The sequence below is a fragment of the Falco naumanni genome, chromosome 12 (assembly GCF_017639655.2).
Source record: "Falco naumanni isolate bFalNau1 chromosome 12, bFalNau1.pat, whole genome shotgun sequence".
In the NCBI taxonomy this organism is placed as follows: Eukaryota; Metazoa; Chordata; class Aves; order Falconiformes; family Falconidae; genus Falco; species Falco naumanni.
Window position 1 is genome coordinate 24,187,616 of NC_054065.1, and position 21,734 is coordinate 24,209,349.

Genomic DNA, 21,734 nt, shown 5'->3' on the forward strand with positions numbered 1-21,734 from the left:
TTATCTGCATCCTTTGTTGCTGCCTTACAACATGCAGAATTGGCCTCAAGAAGAAACCTATTCCATGCTGCAACAGTTTGTTTTATCCATCTGTAAGGAGTGGAATACGTAGACAGTATCAGTCCTTGCCTACATACATGGACTGTTACATTATCTCCCATGGTATTAGTGGGATGTGGGAGCTTATTTCCACCGTAGCGATGGAGAAGAGCTAGTAAACAGATGTCCAGGTTCACATAAGCAAGACAGAAACTTGTTATGAATTTGTATTCCTTTGCCCCACTGCTACTCATTAGGAAACACTCCCAGGCAGGTCGCGGGCGCTGCCCTGAGCTGCCCGTGTGGCACCCTGCAGATTTACACCCCGCAGGGCCACGCACTGTTGCACAAGGGTCTTGCCACAGCTCTTAGGGTACCTTGAGGGGAGAAAATGAACCAACCCAGGATGCTCCAGAATATGGCTGATCTCAGTTGTCTGGGCGCCGCGTCAGTCACCTGGGAATGGGGAAAGCCCAGCGGTGTCTTTAAACCACAGCAGCACAGCATGGGGAGACGGGAGAGTGCCACCCTTTATGGGAAAGAGCCCTTGCAGAGAAAGCTGATGGCACAGAAGTCACATGAAGACGGCAGGGACAGCCAGACAGAAAGGATGAAAACACGTCTAGTGAGACCATAATGCGGTGTTCTTTTTCTCTTCCTTTTCCTTCCCAGGGAGGGGGAATTTGGTAATGCAGCCTTTAGATTTTTGCATAATACAAGAAGCAGGTTGTGTCAGGCCCCTGCCTTTGTCTTTATGAACAAGCAGGGCTGCTTTCTGCATTGCTAGAGGCTGCTCTCATGAGTCTCATGCCTCAGCTTAGAGCATCTGTAGTGTCCACTGAGCACCACGCACACGAATCCTGCAGTCATGGGTCAGCTCTATTCCGTGGCATCCCCAGGGCCAGCCCCAACAAACTTTACGCTGCCACTGTAGATATTTCTTTCTGATGAAAACAACGGCGTGGGCCAGGGCTGTGCTGGGCAGCAGGGTGGGGAAAGCACACTTTCTAGAAGGAGAGTTCACCCCCACATTCACCCCCACAACCTTAAATCCAGCATTTTGGGCCAGCATTGGTACCGCAGCACTGGTCCTCCAGGGAGGAGGAGGGTGAGGATCCTGCAGGGGAAGGAGTGAAGAGCCTGGCAGGGGTGGGGGGTGGGATTTTCTTAGCACTTCTTTCCTGACCATGGAAACCTGCTGTATGATTACGCTGAGGTTTCACAGTGGAGTGGGAACAAACTGCCAGGAGTTAGCTGAGGTGGAAACCAAGGGCATGATGTGGGATTCAGCCCCTGCTCGAGGAGGTTATTCCATGTCTGTGACTAAGCTGTACAGCTCGGCCTCGATAGCCTATAGACATCTGAATCATTAAGAGGTTTTTGTTATGTAGGAACGGACAAAATATTCCGTGAAGGCTTAGCTGTGGGTAAGGAGAGCGATGTGTACACGGCAGCCTGCGGGGCCGTAAGCTTGCAGGCCCTAGGGGAGACTGAAGCACTTCTGTCTCAGATCACAGAGGTGCTCACTGGGATTCAGACCCAGGTAATTTTTTTAAAAATTTGTATTGGAGTAGCCGTGAAGAAGCAAACTACTGAGGATGTTACAGAGTTTTCCATTCAGTATCATCAAGGAGCCCTCTAGACCCTGAGTTAACCTCTGGCAAGTAATACTGGCACTTCTGTGACTCCTTCGCAGCCTGGTATGAGAATTGTGTCCTTATTGACTTCCTCGTACTGCCAGTCCCTCACCTTGTGGACATTCCCAATGAAGCTGTGAAATTAGATAGAGCATGGTAGATTGAACTGGAGAGTGTTAGGAGTGCGATTTGTAAAGCACTTGTGATTTTAAAATATTTTTTTCTTTTAACCCCTTTCACCAGCATTTAACCTCGAACTCTTTCCCTGAAGAGCATACTAGGGGGGTACTGCAGAGGGTTCCCCAGCACCAGCCAGGCAAACACCCCCGGTTTGCAGACCTTGCCTGTGGGAAGCCTGCGAAGGCTGCAGCCCCACCGCGGCAGCCCGTGGCTCTGGCCGCAGCCCCCGCTGTGCCGGACGGACCGTGGCTGGTGTGAGGGGCTGGCAGTGTGGGCGAGGGGCTGGGAAGTGCAGCTGGGAGGGTCACTGCAGGAGAAGCATACCTGGCAGCCCTGTCCTCCCCTGTGAATGTTCCTCCCTCTCCAGCAGCGTGGCAGCTGCACTAAGAGATGGCAGCATCTTGATAACCCGCCCTCGCCCCGGCACCTTACAGGCATCGCCGTGCCTGGCTGAGCCGCCTGCCCTGCGCTGCTCAGCTGCCTCTCTGGGCAAAGCGCCTTCCGGGAAAGCAGGGTACAAAACCCACCCATCCTGAGATGGAGCAGCTTTGCACTGGCGTGAGCACTCGGGAGTCAGAAAAAGGCAAAGAGCAAGCGCGCAGCCAGGCCCCACGCGCGAGCAGTGCAGGGCCAGAGCCTGGTTTTAGCCGGGCAGAGGCACGACGCTGCAGCACGTCTCCTGCCCCGCTCCCGGCTCCCGGCGCCGGGTTGAACGTGGCAGTTGCGACCCTGCCCGGCAGCTCCTCTGTCCCCGGGACCGGCCGCTCGGCAGCGGGCAGCAGCGGTGGCACCGGCTGACGGGTGAGGAGAGGCCACGAGGCAGCACAGAAGTAGAGGATTTGTGTTAAGGCTTCAGGACTGTCTTAAATCTCCAACATCTGCCGATTTAAGTACAGCTGAATTGCTGGATAATTCTGCTGGTGGCGCTCTTGGGAACACCCAGCCCGAGCAGAACAATTTTGAAGGAAATTACATGAGCTGGGATTTAGTGTTGTCTCTTTAGCTTGTGGAAGAGATAATCTGGCCCATTTAATGTGGAGCAAAATTTGCTCTCTTTCACAGGCGTAAGGAGACAGTTTTGCCTTGAGAAAGCAGCAGTAAATGACTCTGAAGTCCTGCTGTCACCCGTTCGCCGAGCTGCTGTAATACGGAGTGGCAAGGGCTGTTTTCTTGGGCCGCTTTGTACATAGAGGTAACGCTCTTTATAAAGAACCACTTAGTCTTATGACAAAATTCCTCTAGTGTGACACAGAAGAGCATTGACATAATTTTTGAAGGCTGGAGAATTTATGGCCCAGTTAATTATTAATTTGGCTGGCATTTGTAAAGTAGAAGGGAGTTCTTGTGCTTTTAGGCCATGGTCTCAGTGAGTAAATCTCTTGTATGGCTGCCATAATAATATTCCTGCAGCTATGTTGTCACCTATTGTAATTTTTCTGCTAATAAGAAAATTTAAACTAACCAGGAATCCTAAATTTGGAGACTAGTTGTTTATCTCAAATATACTCTAGAGAAATAATAATGCAGTTCTGCTCTGAATTTAATTTAAACAGGAACAGGCAAAACAAATCTCTGCGGAGGGCATTTGACAATAATAAAATATTTCTCCCAGCGGGTGAGCTGGTAGCAATTGTATTGTTGCCATCAAAGCTCACGTTTCAGCAGGTCATTACCATCATAACAAGCCCTTGGACCAACTGGCATGGACATGCAACATTGAGCTCCTGATGGGCACATTATTTCAGACCTTTAACTTCATGGAGAACAAGACAAATACACCTGGGAATGGAGGATTATATTTTGAAATTCCTTTCTTTTCTGTTCTGCTTAATAGTAAAAGCCTGCGTGTAATCAATCTACCGCCGCTTGCTTTTTTTATATTAACAGAGGTTATAAGGAGCTAGGCTTGGGAATCTGAACGCTGAGGAAGAGCAGCCTTTCATCTTAACAAAATACTAATGATTAGCATGGCCAGGATGTGGCAACACAAACACTTTGGAACACTTGTGAATAAAAATGTTAAAAGCAAATAAATGCACCTACATTCTTTTCTATAGTTGCTTTTCTTTTTTTCTTCAATAGCAACCACAAGGAGGAAGTTTGTGAAATACATGTTAGAGACAACCGATATGCACAGAACCTGCATCTTATCAGACAGGAAAAACCCACTCCTTATGAGGCAGCTACAGCAGGCAGGCTGTATAACGAAGGATATAGTAATTAGCAAAGTGCCATGTGAAATCAGAGACCTACATTACACAAGAGAGATGAAATGCAAAGTAAAGAAAGGTGCAAGTAAAAAATGCTGTTCAGGAAAATAACAAAGGCTGTCGAAAAAAAATCAGAAAACAGATGGAAGCTGTCCCATTCTGATTTAGTGCAGGAGCCAGGACAGGTAATGTTAAAAACAAACAGAAGAGGTGTTTTCTGCTTTTTTTTTTTTTTTTTTTTAAGAAGAGGTGGTTTCTGCTTTTTTTTTTTTTTTTTTTTTTTTTTTTTTTAATCCCAGTAGGGCATTACCAGGTGATGCTGCAGGAGGACACTTAAAAGATGGACAGCATGAGGGCTTGTCCTACTAAAGACAGTACACTTCCACCTCTGTTATCATTCAGAATCTATCTTTCATTTTGGTTTTGGTAGTTCGGGTGGTCTGGGGTTTTTTTTTCATATTTCAGCAGTTAGAATTTCAGCAGCACTGGCACTGTGCATTAAGAACCACATGTAACTGCATGTGTAACAGAATTGCCTGGTGCATGATTCTCATGCCATTTCTTTCTCTAAGCTGCAGGGACCACGCCAGACTACTTTTCATCGGTGTTTGCCAGACCTTTTCACACTGTGAACTCACAAGGTCAAAAAAACCCGCCAACCAAACAACAAGTCCAAGTGACATCAATTTAAGACAACTACGTGGATGCAAAGCTCCAAAGACAACTCGGAGCCCATCAGAAATCCCACGCCATTCAGTAGCCAGCTCAGCAAGCGGCACGTTTTCCTTTTTCATCGATACTGGGAGCGCTGGCCAGCAGAGCAGAATGCCCCACGGCCAGGCTGGCGTGCTGGCAGGGGGACAGGGCTGTCAAACCAGCACCTACGGTGGCAAAACCATGCTCTCTCGGTTTTGGGTGGCTTCTTTTATTGGGGGGGTGGGGAGTAGGGGAGGGGAAGGGCGATGTAAACCATGTCAGTCAGAAACTGATGTCACTGAGCAAAGCCATATCCACAACAGCAAGACTGCCTGTCCGCCGGCTCCGTCTTTCAGCCAAGTGCTGTTGCTGCAGCGGCTGAGAGCTGTAGCAGGATGCGTAGGTCGAGCTGTGAAGGCCAGCACCCCAAGCCCTTTTTTTATTTTCTTCAAAGATTTAGTAGCCATTTTCATAGTTTAGAGAGGTTTGTGCTCCTAGCCAACCTCCCCACAGGTACCTACTGAAACATTCCTGCCTACCGAAACGCTTCCAATGGATTTCTGTGCCTGTCCTGGCTTTACTGCAGAGGCAGCGTGAGGAAAAGATGGAATGAATGAAACCAAAACACTTCTGCAGAGTTGCACCCCTAGAAGTGGCTTTGTGTCAGTGTTCCCTGTATTTGCTTTTCTGTGATGCTAGATTTATGACTGTATGATGCTTCGTGATCCTCTCCTGAACAATGGTACAGAAATATCAATTACAACTTTTTAATTGTACGTGAAAATGTTAACCAATGACTAGTAGCAATCACACGCTGACGCAGACTAGGAGTAGCACTGTTCAGATTTTTTTTTTTTCCTCCTCTTTGTGTGGGAAAATCTGTAACACTACTTTTTTTCACTTTTAAGTTATGGTGCAGTACTACGTTTTCCTTTGAAGAGGTACTACTTTGCAGTCACTGAAAACCAGAACAGTAAAAAAAGGGGGCGGAAAACCACTTCTGTGCATGCATACACAGGTGTGCATGTATGTACGCCTGTGTACGCAGCCATGCCAACACCAAGCACCAATTCTGACCTCCTTCCAAGAGTCCACACAGGATTCATCTCTCTATTGTTCTGCTGCTCCTTTTACTCAACCCCCCCGGTTTCCCAGGACAGTTAAATCACAGAAGGTACTGGTAGCAGGGAAGAGGTGCCCTCCCATCACACGGTGTGCTGCTACTGAAGCACCGCGAAGCACAAAAAGCCCCTGGCGCTGCCCCGGTACCTTGGCTGAAACAATTCCTGTCCCTGAGCATCACCGTTCTGTCCAGCAGCCTTTGTGCCATCAGCCAGAACCTCCAGAGAACGGCCAGCAGCGAAGGTGAGAAATACGTTGGCAAAGACAACGACAAAATACTTATCAAGATAGGCTAAAAAGCAAGAAAAGCACACATTAGCACTTCTGTGATGGTTCCAGAAGGGTCCACAGGAAAGAGGGGCTGACCCCGAGCCGGGGCTGCAGCGTTTGGGAGGTGCAAGGCTGAGGCCACTGCCTGCCGGTTCGCAGCTGTGCCTTCAACCCCCTGGATCCTGAGGACTTACCAGCGCTCTTCATTAACACCGATCTAGATTAGGGCTCCCAGGGCTATTTACTTCCATTCAGCAAAGCTGGATCAAATAACACAGATTTTAAATGTATTTCTTTTCACCCAGAACACACACAAGGAGGCTCCTGCAGTAGGAAATGAATGATAGACTCGGTTGTTGATGGAGAAAGCAGGTAAGTACTTCTAGATGGTATTAATGTGATCTTAAAATAGTGGGAAAGTTTTCTTTTATGACATTGACAGAGAGGCAATGATTTTGAGTAATGCAGGTTGATGTGAAGATGCTTTAAGATTAAATAAGTGCTATATAAAGGCCTGCCAGCCTGAATTCTAATGTGCTATGAGACATTTTGCATATTTAAGAGTATGCAAAATGTCTTGTACCACACCGGAATTCATTCTGACAAGGCTTTATATAGCATTTATTTACACTCATATTGTACTTTAAGGGAGAAGTGATAACGCTGGCTCCTCTTCGAATGGAAGTAACAAAAGGTAATGCTAATCGCTCTGTTTCCTCCTCCAAAAAAGAAAATAAAACCAAAAAAACCCCCACAACACAAAAAATAAAATAAAAGCAATCAAAAGTGGAAGCTTGTTTAATATTGCTCTACCATCATCCTGAAAGGCATAATAATTTGAGTTACACATCTGAACTGATTGGAGTTACAGAATCATATCTCCTTTTTGCATTTAACAATATATACAATATAAAATAAATACATTTACACAAATGGACATTGGTTGGAGCACACGGTATGATACACATCACAAAAATATACAGTTGATTGCTATACAGATGTGAAGCCCATCTACAGCTATAGACATGTTTGTTTTTATTTGTTGTTTTGTTTCGTTTTTTAACTACTGGCTATTATGCAACTCCTGGATTATTATAAGCAGTTTAATTTTTTTTTGTCCTTTTGCGATCTTTGCACGATAAGACTGCCATAAAATGTTTTCCTAGGCAGGTAAACAGAGACGCTTAAATAATTAAAATACAATCACCAACACCCATTTTCTCTTCTATAAGAAAAATAGCAGTTTTAATTTTTTATATCTTTTTATGTTATCATTTAAATGCAAAATAGTGGAATAAATACAACAATCTGATCTGATTGAAACAAATGTGTAACTTCTGGGAGTTACACAATCATATTGCTTTAAATAAGAAAAAATTAAAAAATGAAGCAAAAATAGAAATTAAATTGTTATGGCTAAAACATACACCCTTTGAAATTTTCCCAACACTTCACATTAAGTAAGTGGTCTTGAAAGAACTCTTCTCCAGCAAGGTTTAAGATGAACAACATTATAAAGCCCGTGCAGTTCTTTTAGCTATGTTTCAGGTAATGATTTTACAGTCTTGAGATACTTGTTCTTTTGCAGCTCCAAAAAATTATGGAAAATGAAAACTAAAGTTTGCACCGTGTGCCTTTCACACATCTCCATTTTCTGTGTGGTTTTTGTATACTTCTAGTCGATTGGCTTTTGACCCTGAAGCCCAAGTTCTTTAATGTGATACAGCAAAAACAATATTTATATTATATATTTATATATATATAGTGTACTTGAACAGTAGCAACTTAAACCCTGCACAAACTTTCTGGAAAATAAACTTTTTTTTTTTTTTTTTGCACTCTTACATATATAAATAATCTTATAGAATCAGCACCTTTTTCCCAGGAGTTGTATTTTTTTTTTTTGACATTTTTCAAAAGGGATGTGCCAATTTCTGAACTCCTATCACAGCTATAAATTTCAAGTTATTGACCATCTGAATGAATTGCTAATGATGATTTACCTAGAATCACACTACAGTCACTTCTCTACTGAGAAAACACAATCTACAATATAGTCCCATATAGCTAATGATAGATACACAGTTTTTTTTTTCCTAGCACGAGGCCGATGGAGCATCAGCCCATTGTTATTTTGTTTAAAGCACACAACGTAGCAATAGTTTTGGAAACTTGTCCGCACCAAAAAAGTTTTGCAACAACACAGAGCAAGTTAATAACAACATCTGAGAGATGATTGAATAAAAGCTATATTTACAGCGTTTAAAAATTAGACTTATCTATAATCTTGAAATATTCAAAGTTTTATTTCTAAGCTATACATTGGTATTCTATAATAAACTGTTACAGAAATTATCCCTTGTTTTGAAAATATTATGATTTCAGTGTGTATCTGTTCATAACGAGTATTTGTTTGGAGTTTCGATCTCTTAATTATTACTAGGAAGAACCTTATTACCGGTAAGGAATAGAATATACTACTGTAATCTCCTGAGGAATTGTACATCCAATATTGTCTCTAATTCTACCCTGTGTCTATAAGCACACACCACAAGAATCCAAACACCACAAGAAGAACAAGACAACAGTCTTTGAATGCAACATAAAAATTTAGAAAAGCACAGCAAACATGAAACATTGAAAAGCTGAACTACATTTCTTTTGTTTGTTAGGATTACAATTTTAATTACATCTGTGTACATAGAATAAGGATGTTCACATAGTACAGGGAGCAGCTACTAACACTGGTACATTGGTATAGCATTTGATGGAGGTTATTGTTTATTGGTTATTTAGCGACTGTAGTTTTCAGGGGGCATCTAATCGGTTTATACATTAGATTACACCTCGTAACAGTCTTGAAACTGACTGACTTTCATGCTGTGACAATACTGGTTGAAAAGCACATATACTGGTTTAGCTACTTGTTAAAGATTGCCATTTACAAAATAAAATCTAAATCAATAAATAAGGTATAGAAGTGTTAAATTCTTCAATTTGGTCAGAAATCTACTACTCTGATTTCTTAATTTTGCAGACGTCGGCATTTGCCTTATTGCCTCTAAGCTACTATTGGTTCATAGGGTTTTTCTGCATGTGAGGTTATAATTTTGCAAACAGGCAGTATCTCGTTCATTTGCAACTGAAGCAGTTAGAAATCACGTAGCAACTATACCTTTGTACAGTTGCTGTCTCCTAACACCGTTACAGATTGGTATTTGACATGGAGTATTTATATGTTAGACTACTCAGATATACTGCAGGTGTAATCTAATCCTTTGAGTCAGTGAACATTTAGTTATAAACTGGAGCTCATGTTAAGAAACTGGATGTTTTGGACCAGACTGGCACACAACATAAATTGCATCCGTGATAATATGCACCTTCCCTTCAACTATTGCTTTAGTAAGATAAATTCCCACATTAATAAATGGCTGAAAACTGGTAAAGCTGGTACAAAAAAATCTCCGTTAGTAAGAAGAAACAAAACATTTAAAAAAATCTTCCTTCAGGATTCATTTGTCCTTCATTATTGTTCATCATTGTTCAAGCCAGCACAAAAATGCAGTATTTCTTTCTCTTTAGTATTGCATGAATGAATAAAGCTTAAACTATTCCCTGAAAAAGTTACATTGTAGCTAACCTAAGAAATATCTGGAAGACTTGAAAAAACAATTAAGGAATCAAATGGCTGTAACTGATCTAGATGGAAAATGCAATGATAAGAAGCAGCCGATGCATCGTCGCTTAGTCGTCTAATTAGAGACTGCTCCTATGAAATCTAATACTGCATTCAGTCAGTTCATCGTGTTGTACTGTACTGCTAGGTACGGTGGTTCTCTCTTTGATTCCTTTGTCATTGGGGACATTATGGTTCATAATAAGTTCACTGGCATCCATATTATGGATTTCCATCCTTTGGCAGGCCTGGCTTCCATCTCTCTTCAATTAGAGACCTCTTTTAAAAAGTTCAGCAGCAAAGAAAAAAGAGAAAAGGAAAAAGGAAAGGAAAGAACAGAAAAGAAAAGAGAGAAAAGGAAAAGAAAAACTGCATCAGAAAGACACAGAAGAAAAAGTTGAAAGCTGCTTCACAGTCTTGCTGCTAAATATCAGTGCAGTCATTTTTTCCTTAATTAAACACTAAGTTTCTTTGCCATTATTATCCTGTTTATTTTCCCCTTTTTTTTTTTTTTTTTTTTTTTTTTTTAAAACGTGCATGATGGGGAAGCCCATGATGCTTTAGTCAGACCTTGGCCTCCAGCATTTCCAAAAAAAGTTTGTGCATGGGGACTTTGCCTTCCAGTTTGATGTTGTAGAAATGCTGCACAGCCTTGGTGGAGGTTTGCCTCAGAAGCGGGAGGGTCATCAACATCTTGCCTGCACGACGTGGGTCTTCCATGTGCTGCCCAGCCTCGTAATCCTGCAGAGCCTCATGTAAGACGTCCTGAAGTTTCTGCACTGCCTCAACATCCTCTATGTGCATTGAGTCTGCAAAACAAAGGAGCAACAGGAGGTTTCAGTCCGGGGTGCCAAAAGTCAAATAACGCTACGGCTGCACAACGCTTTCACTGGTTCTGTCCATCCTCTTTCACAAACCAGGAAGATAATTACCTACTCATTTCTATAGTGACCTTCAGGAAAATATCTGGAATGCTGCTGTGGAACTACAAATGTATAATTAACTTTTGTGTAAGTAATCCTTCTCCTCATCCTCCTCAAACAAGTAAAACAGTCACTCTCACTGCTCCATAAACCATCTTTTACTGTTACTGCTTTGAAGAAATGATAGCGCCAAAGGGCTGCACGAATTGAGGTCTGTGTTTTATCTGGGAAGCAAGAGTGACTGCCCTACTGTGGAAAAGCTCGGTAAAATTCTGTGTCGGGCTCCAAGGCTGCAGAGTTGGAAGCCATGGTCGTTACCCGCTGCTCAGAGACGCTAATCGTGGGATTAGGACCACTGCACTGATGCAAGGGAAAAGCGGGTTTGATTTGATTTCCTGATAGGTTTAGCAAATTTTTTTCTCCCTCAGGCATATTCAGACAGCCAGGCAACACTTCTGTGAAGCTAACATCTCCTACAAGGTATAATCCCCTCTCCCACCCACTCAAGAGGGTGGTTTATCTTGTTATTGTTGGGGGGTTGCATTTTTTCTAAATCACTCAAAGCAAACACCTCACCCTGTGCCTTTTCAGGTGAGAAGTTTCGGAGGTGTAAGTACTGAGTGACAAGCATAGACACAACGCACAGCAGGAACTAAACGAAACTACTACACAACCTGGAAAGATTAAAGCAATGGAAGTGTGAAATGAAAAGAAAAGATCTAACTGAAGTAACTGTAAAACCCTCAACAGCATAGACACAGAAAGGGAAGATGTCCCTGAGAACACGCAGTTACTGGACCAGGCCCAGATGACTTTGGACAAGCGGCCCCAATTCTCTGACTTTCACGTCAGAGGTGATGATGTGGTCCAAAGTGAAGTGAATGCAAGTAAGGAAGAATGGTCACAGGCTAGAGAAGCCACCAAAGAGCCCCTGTCAGCTACCAAAATTTGGATGGTTGGCAGACACAGAGCCAATAAAACACCATATGAGAATACAACTGCTGCAAGCCCTAGGGATAGGCTGTGCAAGCCTAATTCAGGGTGAAACTGGATTATTAAGATATATCCTTGAAAACTCTAGCTAGTACAACACAGCTTTGCATCTTAATTTTTGGTTTTGGAATAAAGCTCCTGTTCCCAGACAAAATAATGACTGAGGAGTTGGGTGACAAGGAATCCGCTTCTCTCACCGTCTCCAAGCCCTGTATTAAGCAGTTTGATGCCCTGGATCAGTATTTTGACAGAGCCTCATGTTTTACCCTGTTGATGATAACAACATCAAATTTTGCACGTGCTTCAAATACCTGAATTACCTTCAGAGAATTAAGATGCATCTAAGATTCATTTCCTCAAAGCTGATGTGCAACTATTTCCTCAGATAATTAGGCCAGATAGTAAATACCTCTCTCTTTTCAAACACAAACATGTAAACTAAAACACAAACCAGTAAGTAACAGGTTAACAAAAACGTTCCAGCTTCTATTGTCAAAACAAATGTGCAAATTGAAAAGAAAAAAAAATAAAAGTTACAGCTCCAGCTCTAAAACAGACACTTAATTATATACAAGTTTGGATCATTTAGCACGTTTTATTGATTCTGATGACAGTTTATCTGTTAATTACACATAATGGAGTCCTATGGGAATTTTACATGTTTAATAATTCTGAGTCTTAGCAAATACATGCTCTAAGAAGCATGCAGTTAAGACATACACTGCAGGGATATGATACTGCACATTAAGGTGCACTGCACTGAAAGCAGAAAGACACAAAAATACCTCTCCTAGGGAAAAAGAAGGCTACGACATTTTAAAAAAGATGACAAAGAAATATTACCTCTAGCAAAATTTAGTCCTAATTAATGTGAGGTTGTTCCCCAAATCCATACATTTTTGATAGTTTTCTAACACGGCGATTCTATTAAATAATTCTGTGTCAATAAGACAAAATCCCTGAATTGTCTGCTACACACAGATGTAATGGATACAGACAGGTTAACACACACACACGAATTTGCCTGATGTCTCAAGCATAGCATCCAGCCACCGAGTTTAAATTGGAATGCAAACTCCAAACAAATTGCCATCTTTACTCCCTGATTCTTTACCAAGTCTTTGGACATTCACCGTTGTGCTACAGCACACACAATGTGCTACTCCAAATAATTTATCCATAAACCACACTCAGTTCACCCAGAAATTCCCCATCTTTTCCTCCTCTCCTCTGACCCACAGTGCCAGGGCCAGATTTGCTGGGAAACAAAGAGGAGCGTTTTATCAGCAAGAAATGTTTGGTGAGTCAAGGACTGACTGTTCTTGTGAATATTTTTTTTTCCCACACCATACTGCACCGAGAGACAGGTCTTTCCGGAGAACCTGACTATAAATGTCTGGTTCTCAATTCTGTACAAAACTGGTCTGATTCTTCCCAGAATCAGTATTTGTAACCGCAACCATGTCTGAGTTTGAAAATAAATGGAGGGAGTCCAAACTAATACATTTTTTGCACAGAGGTGAAACTTCCCCAAGATCTTTAGCTCTGCAGTTTGGATAGCAATTTGGCCTGCAGCGGTACAAATATCTACACTCCACGTATTTCTTACACAGAAACTGAGTGAGGAGGGAAAAGAGGATGAGAACACCCCCAGAAAACACAAGGACGGAAGGTGAATTCAAACCTGCCCTCTGATACAGCTATTACACTCCATGCCCTCAAACTCCTCCACTTTAAGATGTGTGGACATCTTCAAAGAAGGGATATTATCCTCTCCTGCAGGGGTGCTTGTGTACCGTCACCCCTGTAAACAGAGCAATTGCCTGCGTGGAAAAGCAACAGGAGTAAAGCATTTAATTTAAAAAAAAAATTTTTTTTTTTTTTAATTAAAAAAGGGTTGTTGCCGTCTTTGAAATCTGTTCAGCAGCTGGGAAGAACGCTGACCAGTCTAATGCAAGCATTGCACGGCCAAGCCGTGGTCCGTGGAGCAGTTCAGGAAGCTGTGCCGTGGGAAATGGGATTTCTCACAGGACACAGGGCAAGAAAAGAGAGCAGCGAGAGGGGCGCTTCCAGATGGAGTGATGAAGGCTTCAAACTGCTCTTTTAAAATAGTGATTTAGCTTGAAAGATTTAAAAATTATTTAATCAAATTACTATGATAATTTAACTTCCCATTTACAGAAAAGATTCAAACTCATTTCAGCTTTACCCGTTCTAGGGTCTGCTAATGTTTAAATGCAAACTCCCTAAACCGATGGTATTTAATTAGACCATGATTCAGCTCACAGATTGCTCAGGAAAATATTAATCTCTACAAAGATCCGTCTTCAAGTTTTAGCCTTGCAGTCTGGAACTTCCACTTTATTCCCAATATTAAACGAATGTAGATCTTAATCCCTCAGGTGTAAGTCTTTGAAAATAAGGAAAATGGTTGAAAACGCTGAACTAGCCAAGGGGAAAAGAGGAGGAAAAAGAAAAGAGAAATCTTTTCAGTAACTACAGACTGGCAGATGTAGAAGTGAATTCAGAGCAGGTTAACTTACTGCTGATCAGCCCAATCCTCGCTAGTAAGAGAGGGCAATGTCAACAAGAACCACTACAATTTAAGAAAACGCAGAGTCTGTGTGACATTTGAGAAATAAAGAAATAATTCCACAGACAACATGAAATTGAATTATAAGTTAGAGACAAAGATACTGAATGTTCTTCCTATACCAAGAAACATCCTTTTGTTTTTGTAGACAGTCTGCATAAATCACAATTACATCCTACACAGATACAATCCAAAGGTAATGCACACCCAGATGCAATACACTTAAAAATCAGTGCCTATATAAACAATGACATTCAACAGCGTAATTTGAAAGTGTTTTCATTTGAAAGCAAGCAGGATTTGATCCTAAATACCCTGCAAAAAAAGGATCCCAGGGTGGTGAAGATCTCAACAGACAAACACAAGCCTTGCTGATACAAGGCACTGCTGAGAACATGGGATTGCAGCCCAGAGGGGGAAAAGTTGTTACCGATCAGCGCTGCGATGGGAGAGAGTGAGATCAACAAATGAGGACACCGACTCATTGAGTTTTGCTCTGAGAATCTCAATCTATCCTTGCAAAAGCTTTCTTTCACCACCACAGGATGGGAAAATAGAATTGTACCTCTTCTGATCAGCCGATTGATCGTATCATTGTGCAGAAATGGGAGAAAACCGGAGTTCTCATCCAAGAAAAACACCCAAGGTCCAGACAGAAATTCAGATTACAATCTACCTTGTTTAAAATTCAAGATTCATCTCAGATGCAGCAAACAAACATCCAGCCACCCGGGAATCATTTAGAACACACCACAAAGGGTGACACCTAGCTAAAGACTGGAAAACACCTGAACTGAGGGCAAGGAGACTTCTCAAAACACCGCTCCGAGGAAAGTTTAAGCCTGGTATGTATGCGTTTTGTATACAACATTGCTAAGCGGTAGAAACCCAGGGGTCTCAAAGAAGTTCTTCAGGTCAGAAAATTCAGGCAGCATAAAGGAAGAAATCATTACAGTGAATGAAGCAGCGAGGAGTATGCAGCAGCAAACGCAGACATTAAGGCGCTGATCAAATGTATCAGAGTGACAAACATCAGCAAGTACTTGAAAGACAGCAGTCGCTGTGACGTTTGTGGTTCCATACAGCTGAGCAGTTCACAACCCCAAACCAGATAAATCAGTTTAGAAAGTTGTAGGATCGATCCTGCAAGAAATGGACGGGATGAAGGGTAAGAAGAGCATGCAAAATGTTTTTTGCTTTATATAAAGAAAATGAAATCCTAATCTGGATTATGTGTCAAATAAGAGGAATTTATTACCTAGATTGTGTTGCCAATCCAAAAACCACCGCAGTGTTTATTGATGGGTGAGCTGTTCTCAGAATTACAGAACCCCTTCATCTCCTGCCTGAAAAGTATTCCAGATTTACACAGGGAAACTTGCATTTTTGCACAGTGCTTTGCCCACACTGCGTTTCTGTATAATCTTTTATGAGAAACACAACACAATGACATTTTGAAAAGCATACTTCTTAAGATAGAAGCAACCCATGGAAATTGTCGGTAGCAAATCAAACTTGCATGATTGATTTTAGTGAACAAGGTCTTAGTCTGGATTGTACTGCTTTGGCCTACTTTTAAGAAAAGACACGAAAACTGAAGCCTGAAAACAGTTTTTAAAACACAGTAGGAAATGAAGATGTAGTAAGAAAAGAAATTATTTCACAGAACACACCTATTTATTTCAAGGGCTAACTGAATTAGCAGTGAACTAAACCCACAGGCGTAAGGAAAAACACAGTAAACCACCTATTTTTTATTCGTGAAATAGCTTACTTTCCACTAGGATAGGTAGTGAGGGCAATAAATAGATAAATACTTCTGCAATGCAGAACAAATGGCATACTATGAACTGGTTCAAGTACCTACTCAATAAGGCTACTAAAACTCTGGAAAAGGGGAATTCAAATGATAGACCAGGGGGGTAAGGTACCAACTAAAAGAAGATTTTGAATGAATGCTTCAAAATCCTTTTTCTCCACTACAAGATATAAGCAATTGCCATAAGGATCATTGAGAGCCACTAGTTGAGCGCTGTGGAACAGCAGGGTGAGTAACAGTGAAGACCAGCGATCGCACTGGTGACGCAGCAATTCGTATCCTTGCTTTCCCACCCAGGCAATCCACCCACCGGCACAGAGCCGGCCCCGGGCTGGCCTCGCTCCTTGCCCTTCGTCAGCCTCAACTACTAGAAAAAGAAAAAAAATACAATTAAACCATCAGTTAACTCTGCTGCCATTCGCTTAATGCTATCATTAAGCAAATGGTAGCAGACAGTTCTCTCAGACCTGTGGGTGCTGTCTATTTGATTACGTACAATGGAATCCGAGGAAGAAACTGTTCCAGTAACATGAATACTCTGCCTGGTGGCAACTTCCTTTTCTAAAAATTTGTTTCCATGCTGTACCACTCTCTATACAAAACTCCATGAACGAGTTAACAGACCTTGCTATTTACATTTGGCAAAATAAACGTTGGTAACACACCAATAACACAGAGATGTACATGCATATTTTAATATATGCCTAGTCAAGATAGATACCTTTTAATCATGAATTCTAACACTAACAAGATGATTAAATCAAACAAAATGAAAAAACTGCTATTATTAGAAACTAAATGTAGTATGTTTTGACATAAGATAAGGCACAATCTATACTGGGAATAAAGATGATGTCCTGTGGAATAAGTTATTTATAGGGTCCTACTATTTTTTATTATGATAATATTATTTAATGGTGATAGCCTCGTGCTCTGGATACACTCTTTTGGTGGCTGGAAAGCTAAGTAAGTTGTAAGAATGAACAAAATATTTTTTTTTTTTTTACCAGGACAGATGATCGTGGAACTTCAATGGCACCAATGTTGATCTGCGCTTTGTTGTGCTAAAACGCACAAGATACTTCTTGGTCCTCTAAATTTTCAATAGTGCATAGGGTTATACTTTTAAGTGCCTAGCACCCACATTTGGGTCAGATTTTTCAAGATGCCAGCAGCCTATTAGGCAGATGCACACAGATCAGATTTTCAAACGTGCTAATGCATTTTGACACTCCAGTTCCTTATGTTAGGTCTTAGATGAAAACTGAGCTGCTCTTAAAAATCTGGTCTCGGTTGCGACTCCTAAGCTCTTCTGCAGCATTTGGCCTGAAGGCACAGTTTAGACCTTACTGATTAGGCAATTTCAAAAAACTGCTCACCTGCAACTCCCTGTTTAGTACTACCTAATCGATACATGGAAGCATTTTCTAACACAAAAGAGACGAGCAGGTCATCTTTTCTGTGTCAGCGTCCACGTGTGCGTGGGTGCACTTGTGTACACTTCAAACACCGGCTGTAAATATTTCACCTTCCCTTACACACGAGGAAGTAATTGGTACATGCATGTTTTGGAAACCATTCAAAGTTGATTTTCTGCGTGGGTAAACAAAGTGCTCATTGGTGCCAGCTTGCTTCATTTGGGCGGTATGAGGTGGAACGCGGGGCTGCTGCGTTCTGCAGCTTCAAGGTACCTGCTTGCTTTTGTTAGAGAAGGCGGGGAAAGGAGGAAGGAACTCAGGATACTGACAGGATAAGGACAACGCTGCTGTGAGAGGGACTTCTCTGGATTTCAAGCATAAAGGCTGTATTAATTACTATGGCATCAATGCAGATGTTTAAAACTAACCTGGTAAATTCCATATGAAGCACTACATATTAAACATACCCGTTGGAAACGTGCCTCTATAAACGTTAAGGCACATAGGGCTGAAATGCCTATACATTTCAGTACTGTGCTCTTATATGCGAATTTAAACTCTTCAGGTGCTATATGCACTCCATTGGAAATCAGTGACAATCTGCAAGGTTGATACATCTTGCATTTCTGGAAATTTGGGGAAGCAGTGTGGCACTGGCCAACCCTACAAAGGGAACATCTGATAACAGCTGCCAGAGAATCTCCCTGACAAACGGCTCCTCCTCCCCACCCTTCAGAAACCCAACGGCAGGATTAGCTCAGACCGACTCCCGCACAAGCAGACTGTGCAGGTCTAAAGAAAAGTTAGCAGCTGGGCTGTTTTCATGCTCACAGCACTGAGATTTGTTGGCCAAAAGAAAGCTTGTGGTATTTATTCAAACAAAATACAATCAATATGAAGACAACCTACAATTTCTTTTTCCTGCTTCTATAGACCAGCCGGGAAAGTACCGTGACACTGTATCATAAATCACTAACACAGATACAGAGCTATAAAACCATCTTTGTCTACTGTTTGAAGTGGAGTCAACCTGGGAATCTTTCTAGACAGTGCAGATAGGGCAAGAATGTCTGAAACACCTAAGATTTCTTATTATACTTCACCCATTCTCTCTACAGCTATAAAAAAGCTAATATATTTCAAACCCCAAAAATAAATACTCGAAGTTTTGTAAGAAAACAGATTTAGCAAGAAAATATATTAAAATGTGAATTGCTAACCGATTGATTTTATAATAGCACTTTTTTTTTCAGCTATAGTTGCATTTATGTCAATCAAGTTCATAGTTATGGAGAAATAAGCTATTTCTTTTTTTTGTGTATGAAAAAATATTAAAACTTCAATTTTACTTTAATTTTAGCCAGCAATTGTAAATTAAAACACTAAGGGCCTGATATTGTTTGATGGGCTGTAATTCTGCAGGTGCTATTTTACACCTACTGGTCAGTGCAGCTACAGCTGGTACAAGTTTGGTATCTGCTGCATGTACAACCTGAAGCTGAAATGCTGAACCTGAACACCCAAAACATGCTGTTGAAAGGGAAGCTGAATGGCTGGGCTGCTTTTTAACTCCTCCTCGCAACAGTTTCATTTCAGAACAGCAATTTTATTGCTTTCACTTACATGTGCCCTGAATTTTAGCGTGCTGAATTGCATTTGTCTCTGACATCATCCTGGTTGTAATTCACAATGAAATTAATGAAGCTACAGATTATTTTGATACACTCTATGCACAACGTACGACTAAACTTTTTTTGGCAGCGGTATCTTTTATTATTACTTAAACACTGCATGTCTTTTTTTGGGGGGTGTGGGTTGGGTGGAAGTTGTGAGTGGTATTTAACAACACATCCCTATATTCTAGCCCCTCATTCTTTTTACCAAGTAAACTATAGAAATATTTCTAATTCAGTCTTCGAATTACAGAATCAAAATAATACAAAAAACCTTCTCAATTTAGACTCCTAATTCCAGATCCCTTTCTTGTCCTGTTCATTAAACATGACCAATTTTGAGGAAAAAAATCTTCCTGTGGTTACAAAGCATCCTCAAGTGTCTATTTACAATGGTCAAAAATTATAAATATATCTGCAATTAAAAATGATTTTGACCTTTGAGAGGCATTTCAGCTTTTTTTTTTATTATTCTGGAAATAAGATAATATTCTAAAACTAAGGGGAGAGTTAGTGGGGTGGAGAATATTTTACAAATAAACTAATAAGCATTTTGGCTTTGCATGTTTTGAATTATATTTCCAATTAAAAATGCAGAGTGCTAAATCACATTACAAAGACAAATAGGAAAGTACAACTTCATTGTTGAAAACAATTTCCCTCCTATCAATCTGAGGATTCATGCATCAATATTGTAGATGAACTGTTAATTACAAAATCAATTAAAAAATTATTTCTAAAAACAGTCACGCGTCCTGGCTCTCAGGGGGGCAATTTGGGCAGAAGGTCTCATCTCACTAGGACCGCGCCAAATCACAAGTCGTCATCCACAAGTAAGCAAAAGCAATCTGGTTTTTCATTTTTCAGCGCGGCTGAGCCCAGCCTGAGATTGATCGTCACATATGGCCCCAGAAAACAAACTGTCAATACCTTGAATGCTGCAGAATTTGAACAAATAGCCGTCCGCCCATTCAAGCCACTCATTGCATCCCATTTAACAGATTTTATTGACAGTTTCCTTCTTGTAATTAAAGGGAAAACTACTGGCCAGCAACCAAGATAAAGTTCAAAGATAGGGTCAAAACAAAAGCAGATGGAGGGGCACGGTGTGACTGTCAATGGAACATAGCATCAGAGCGTGTTATTGACACACAGGTATCTAATGATCGGCACGTCATTAAAGAGGGATCTATCGTGAACTTTATGCAAATGCTAAAAGGGACTTAAGACCACAATAAAGCTTTAAGGAGACACAAAAGGAAAAACAACAAAGCACAAACGATTTTTACTTATCTGACAGTATTCACTGCTTCAGCACTTTTAAATTCAAATGCAGAAAAAAAAAAATCTGAGATTTTTAACCCTTGCTGCAGAGGTACATAATTTTTCCAAAAGCATTCTCATAAATGCAGAGGATCCATAAGGTAAGGTGTGGTCCTTGTGAGATTAAAGGGGAATGTCCTCCCTCCTCCCACACCCTGAATTCACCCTATCAAATAAATCACTAGCTGCCTTTAAAGAGAATGTATGCAGCATATTCTCACGCACCCTTTCTGTTTCCTTTAATTGCAATGATTAGACTTGTCTGGATTATGGAATGGATTTCGGAGAACACCACCTATATTCATTTGAAGGGATCTTTGCCTGTAAAATACTCTCCAAATCATACAGCGCAGTATTCTCCACTCCCTTACCAACACAATTACTTAGAACCAGAAAGTTCTTAGTTTGAACTGCTCTGATGCCTTTTAGACTAGGATCTGATTAGCAGTTTCTTATTCTAAACCCGTGTTTAAAACAAGCATGCAGAAAGCTTTATGGAGAAGGAAAAAAAAAAAAAAGTGACATATTAAAAATGTAGCAACTGTCATGCCACTCTGCCAACCTGAATTAGCAAGTGCTATAGCTTTGAGGGTGACAAACTCTTCTTTCTCCAGCTTCATGCTCTTGTATTTCTTTACCAGCTGCAGTATGGCATTGTTAAGGTCAAGAAGGCCTGCCAATTTGGACTGGTCTTCATCCATAATATAATCTTCAGCGTATACGAGCTCATCCTCAAAAGAAAGTGACCGGTATACAACACCAAGGATCAGAATCTCCATCCAAGCACTTTGCAGAAGGCTCATCTGGTCAGCTAGAGACAAAGTGGAGAAACCTGAATAGGAAAAAAAATACAGGAAAAATATTAAGCACTTCTGGGTTTCTCAGAAATCTGCTCCTCTTTCTGATTTCATTTTAAATACATGGTGATAAAACATGTACATCATCTATTATTCTCCCTTCTGCTTTTGTGCCTCTCCTCCCCATCCTACTACAGGAAAAGTGAATCAATATAAAATCAAACATTTCCTAGTCAACATACAAAGTTATTAAACAAGTTGGAATTTGCAGGCTCCTTTTGTAAGAATCCTATTAATTTGGGGAGTATTGCACTGACAGTCTGTGATTTGTATGATGTCTTCTTTGTTCTGAAATACATAAA

The 21,734-nt window shown here is 41.1% G+C and overlaps 1 protein-coding gene across 17 annotated transcripts in view; it reads right to left on the reverse strand.

Annotated features, from left to right (window-relative positions):
• Positions 1-6,936: 6,936 nt before the first annotated feature.
• The window catches only part of ESRRG (estrogen related receptor gamma), a 396,844-nt gene continuing 382,046 nt past the window's right edge, over positions 6,937-21,734 (reverse strand). For all 17 annotated transcript variants that reach the window (XM_040612414.1, XM_040612409.1, XM_040612411.1 and 14 more), the window contains 2 exons: positions 21,138-21,407; positions 6,937-10,642 (listed from right to left, as the gene is read on the reverse strand). In XM_040612414.1, coding sequence (XP_040468348.1) covers positions 10,398-10,642; positions 21,138-21,407 — 515 coding nt within the window. In that variant the 3' untranslated portion in view covers positions 6,937-10,397. The remainder of the gene's footprint in view (positions 10,643-21,137; positions 21,408-21,734) is intronic.